This window comes from Erithacus rubecula (genome assembly GCF_903797595.1).
Source record: "Erithacus rubecula genome assembly, contig: scaffold_851_arrow_ctg1, whole genome shotgun sequence".
Taxonomy (NCBI): domain Eukaryota; kingdom Metazoa; phylum Chordata; class Aves; order Passeriformes; family Muscicapidae; genus Erithacus; species Erithacus rubecula.
The window spans coordinates 19086-23135 of NW_027635485.1; the positions used below are offsets into that span (position 1 = coordinate 19086).

At 51.4% G+C, this 4050-nt stretch overlaps 1 protein-coding gene across 1 annotated transcript; it reads left to right on the forward strand.

The window, feature by feature from the left end:
• The first annotated feature begins 2430 nt into the window (after positions 1-2430).
• Positions 2431-3794, forward strand: LOC306816733 (uncharacterized protein). The gene is made up of 3 exons (XM_079333171.1): positions 2431-2443; positions 2746-2821; positions 2976-3794. The coding sequence occupies exons 2-3, from the start codon at positions 2785-2787 to the stop codon at positions 3275-3277; spliced, it is 339 nt and encodes a 112-aa protein (XP_079189297.1). The 5' UTR covers positions 2431-2443; positions 2746-2784; the 3' UTR covers positions 3278-3794.
• The last annotated feature ends 256 nt before the right edge of the window (positions 3795-4050 follow it).

The window sequence follows — 4050 nt, forward strand, 5'->3', positions numbered from 1 at the left end:
AAAGCCATTCAGCTGGCCCTGGACACTGCTGAAAGAGAGAACTGGCCAAAGCTCTACCTTTATAATGAATCATAAATAGTAACCAATGCTCTGTGGAGTTAGCTAGAGAGGTAAAAAAAGGCCAGCGAGCAACATAAAGGAAAACCAATTGAGGCTGCTGATGAGTGCAAAAACATTGCCACTCAGACAAACTCTCTGTAAAAGTCCATCATGTAGATAGCCATGTCCCCAAAAGTCAGGCTGATACAGGACACTAAAACAAGGAGCAAGTAGATCAAGCTGCAAAAATAGAGATGTCACCAATAAATTTAAATTAGCAACATAAAGGAGAGTTGTTGCTAGCTCAATAGGCCCATACTGCCTCAAGCCATCAAGGCAAAAATGCCACCTATAAGTAGGCACAAAACTGAAAAGCAGATTTAACTATAAATTGCATTTCTCAAGTTGTCCATAACTGTAAGACACGTGCTAAAATCAAGCAAGCCAAGCTGATAAGGCCTCTCTAATATGGGAGGCAGTATTCCAAATATAATTATAAAGAAGCCCAGCAAATGAACTACATCACATTGCCTCAAACCCCCCAAGGCAAGTGCTACGTGAGCACAATTGTAGAAGCCACCACTAGATCATTAGAAACCTACCCTGTACCTCACACTACTACTCAAAACACCGTCTGAAGCCCAAAAAAGCAAGTCCTATAAAGACACAGCACCCCTGAGAGAATCGTCAGACAACAGGACCCATTTCAAGAACAGCCTTAGAAACACCTCAGCCAAAAACCAGGATATTGAATAAATAGATCATATCCCCTATCACACACCAGCTGCCAGGAAAGTTGAACTGTACAACAGACTACTTACAATTACCCTATAGGCACTTGGCAGGGACACATCAAAAAATTGAGAAATGAACTTAACAAAAGCCACCTAAATAGTCAACACCTGAGAGTCCATCACTCAAGCAAGTCCTGCCCAGTCTGAAGCCTTGCACACACTGGATGGGGATAAAGTTCCTATAGTACACATAAAAGGTATTTTAAGACTGTTTAGATTAGGCCCACCTCAAGCAAAGGCAAACCAATCCGTACAATTGTTTTTGCTCAAATCCTAGTTACACTTAGTAGGTAATGCAGAAAGATAAAGAAATCCATTGAGGACCACAGAAAAACCTAATCTTAAGTGAGAACTGTGTGTAAAGTTTCCCTGTGGATAAAAACATATAGCAGAGTTGAAAGAAGTTATTAATTAAGGTAGGATGCAGATGGTAATAGAATAAGGAGTAGATCATGTCTTAAGTTGCTATGCAAGATGCAAGCAGAAGTATACATTCTATCACCATCTGCTGAAACCAGGTGGAGCAGGGCTCCTTATCTCTTCCATGACCCATCCCTCACAACTCTTCCCCACAAGGAGTTATACCTTATGGGAGATGCCCCAGCCATAGAGAAAAGCCAAGTATTTCCTACCTAAATAAAATCTGAAATTTGAAACATCAGAGCAGCCTTTCCCACTAAATTCCCAGAAGAAGACCAGGCCTATCTTCATCACCACTAGATATTAAAAAAGTAACTACCCTTCTCCAAAATCATTGCTTCAACAAAACCACATCTGTCACTCCAAGAAAACTACAGGTACCATTATTCAGACTGTAACCAACACCCTGAACAACAGGGTTACAGGTTGCATTCTGACCTTGCCAGTGTTTTGGTCTTTGTATTACTATAGTTTTATTTTCATTTTCCCAGTGAAAAACTGCTATTCTAAATCCCGTATCTTTGCCTGAGAGCTCCTTAATTTCCAAGTCATATTAATTTAGAGGGAGGGAGTTTACATTTTCCGTTTCAAGAGAAGCTCCAGACCTCCTCAGCAGACACCTGTCTTTTAAACCAAGCCAGTTTCCTGCTGCAGCTCCATCCCCATGGCAGGATCCACGCTGGATGATCCCCAGGGACCCCCGGTGGGCAGAGCCCCCCTGAGCCCTGGTGCTGCTGATCCGTGTTGGGAAGACACCTGGCTGGGGGCTCCACATCCTCCCCGTGGCCTGGATTTTCTTTGCATTTCTCTTTGTCCTTCCCAAACACCCAAAACCAGGGTAAAAATAGAGATGTTAAATAATGACCTGCTTGGGGACACGGGGGGATCTTCCAGGGGATGCGGGGGACGCTCGGTTCCAGGGATTTGATGGGTCCTGGGAGGGACCTGGGGGGTGCTCAGGGCGTTGGGCACCCCAGTTCCAGCGGCTCTGGCTGCGCTGGTAGACCGCTGGGAGCGGAGGAGGAGGAGCGGGAAGAGACGGAAGAGAAGCAGCGGGAGGAAGAGGAGGGACACAGGAGGAGCGGCAGGAACAGGAGGAGCGATTTTGGAACCGCGCGCCTCTCCCGCCCACCCGTACAGACCGCAGCGTCCCCCGGGAGCGGCGGAATCGCCCCCCCAAGAACCCGCAGGTGAGCGACGAGTGGGAGCTCGCCCCACATCCATCATGGGGGGCTCCGAGAGGGTTTTATTTTTCGTTTCAGGGGATGTTTTGATTTGCAGGAACCCAAAGCCGAGCCCCGGAGCGGGGAGAGCTCAGAGGGGCGATCCCGGAGCCGGGGGACCCCCGGCAGCCTGGAGGGGTGCGGGAGGTTGGTGCTGAGCGGGCTCCGGGCCCCCGAGGCTGAAAGGGGCGCTGACTGCTCCAGCTGCCCTTGGGCAGCGCCACCATCAAACCCAACGTGCTCAGCCCTTGTTTTCCCCCCAAAACTAGGATTTCCCAAACCTTGTCTGCATTGAGGAGGAGGAGGCCATGAGGACGAGGACCATGGCCCGGGAGCCCCAGGCAGGTGAGGAGGAAGTCAGTGCCCCTTTCCCCCTGTGTCCTGATCCATCTCCCAGCCCAGCACGGCCCCGGCTGCAGCACAGCCCTGGGGGGATCTCCTTGCCCTTGCCTCTGGCATGGAGGCAAATCCCATCCTGTCCTTGTCCTACCTCCCCCAGACAAGGAGCTGAGCACGGACAGCAGGGAGGACAAATCCCGGCAGCACAGCCTCGGGCAAGAGGCCATTTGCAGTGGCTCCACGGCGCAGGAATGCAACGGGGAGGAAAAGCCCCGCAGATCCCGCAGCAGGAGGGGCTGCAAACGCACAGCCCGGGGATCCCAGCAGGAAAGAGCCAGCCTGGGCCGGGGAGGCAGCCGGAGCTCGGAGCTGGGGCTGCGTGAGCAGCTTCACCGTGGGGAGAAGCCCCACAAGTGCTCAGAATGTGGGAAGGGCTTCAGTGTGAAAAGCAACATCATCTGACACCACAGAATCCACACGGGGGAACGGCCCTACGAGTGTGGGGAGTGTGGGCAGAGGTTCAGAGACAGCTCAAACCTGACTGCGTGCCAGAGGAGCCACACTGGGGAGAGGCCCTACAAGAGTGATAAATGCAGGAAGACATTTCAGAGCCGCCCCCCTCTCCTCCTGCACTATCGCACTCACATGGATGAGAGGCCTTATGAGTGTCCTGACTGTGGGAAGGGATTCAAGCACAACTTTGCCCTCGTCATGCACCGGCTTATCCACACTGGGGAGAGACCCTACGAGTGTCCTGAGTGTGGGAAGAGCTTCTCAAGGGGCTCCACCTTGATCCAACACCAATTGAGTGTCCACTGAGGGAAGCCCTGTGAGAGCCCTGAGTGCAGGAAGAGTTTCGTGCGCTGCTCCAGCTCCATCCCCCATGGCAGGACCCGCGCTGGATGATCTGCAGTGACTCCCGGTGTGCAGAGCCCCGCTGAGCCCTGGTGCTGCTGATCTGTGTTGGGAAGACACCTGGCTGGGGGCTCCACATCCTCCTGGCTCATGGTAGCCTGGATTTTCTTTGCATTTCTCTTTGTCTTTCCCAAGCATCCAAAGCCAGAGTAAAAATAAACATGTTGAACAAAGGTATGGTTGGGGACTTGGAGGGATCTTCCAGAAGATGTGAAGGATGCTGGATTTGAGGAAAAGGAAGCTGGTCGCTATTTCAGAATGGGGCAGAGCAGATGTTTATGGGACAGGAGCCTTCCTGGGCTGTTAGGGACCTGCAGCTT

Bases quoted from the DNA above. Each gene is read 5' to 3' on its own strand.
- LOC306816733 (XM_079333171.1), top strand. From the start codon at position 2,785: ATGAGGACGAGGACCATGGCCCGGGAGCCCCAGGCAG. The intron at 2,822-2,975 runs GTGAGGAGGAAG...TACCTCCCCCAG, and splicing joins GGCCCGGGAGCCCCAGGCAG to ACAAGGAGCTGAGCACGGAC.